Raw genomic sequence first — 331 nt, forward strand, 5'->3', positions numbered from 1 at the left:
CCCCCTCCCCCCGGTCGATGACAGCCAGCCCCTCCTTGGCAGGTGAGCGGATGTACTTGCTGATGCCCTCCTGGAGGCGGGCGAGGTGCTCGGACAGGCTGCTGTTTTGGGGGACACCGCCGTTGACAGCCACACGCTGGCTGTTGTAGTAGGGGTAGAGCCCCAGGCGCTCCTTGTAGAAGATGGTGAGGTTCTGCTCCACGAAGCCCTCATTGGGGGTGGCCTGCAGGTCGAAGAGGCTGAAGTCGAGGGACACCTGGAAGCGGGGCTGGCAGTCCTGGGTGGGCACGTTCCAGGCCACCAGGAAGGGCCGGCGGGTGAGCAGGGGGGC

General features: G+C 66.5%; 1 protein-coding gene across 1 annotated transcript in view; it reads right to left on the bottom strand.

Annotated features, from left to right (window-relative positions):
• The window catches only part of LOC104402303 (hyaluronidase-2-like), a gene marked incomplete at its 5' end in the record, with an annotated part of 2,116 nt that extends 1,788 nt beyond the window's left edge, over positions 1–328 (bottom strand). The window contains 1 exon segment of the mRNA XM_010010143.1: positions 8–328. Within this exon segment, the coding sequence (XP_010008445.1) occupies positions 8–328 (321 nt within the window).
• Between the last annotated feature and the right edge of the window lie 3 nt (positions 329–331).

Source organism: Nestor notabilis, unplaced genomic scaffold (assembly GCF_000696875.1).
Source record: "Nestor notabilis isolate BGI_N333 unplaced genomic scaffold, ASM69687v1 scaffold30782, whole genome shotgun sequence".
NCBI classification, from domain to species: domain Eukaryota; kingdom Metazoa; phylum Chordata; class Aves; order Psittaciformes; family Psittacidae; genus Nestor; species Nestor notabilis.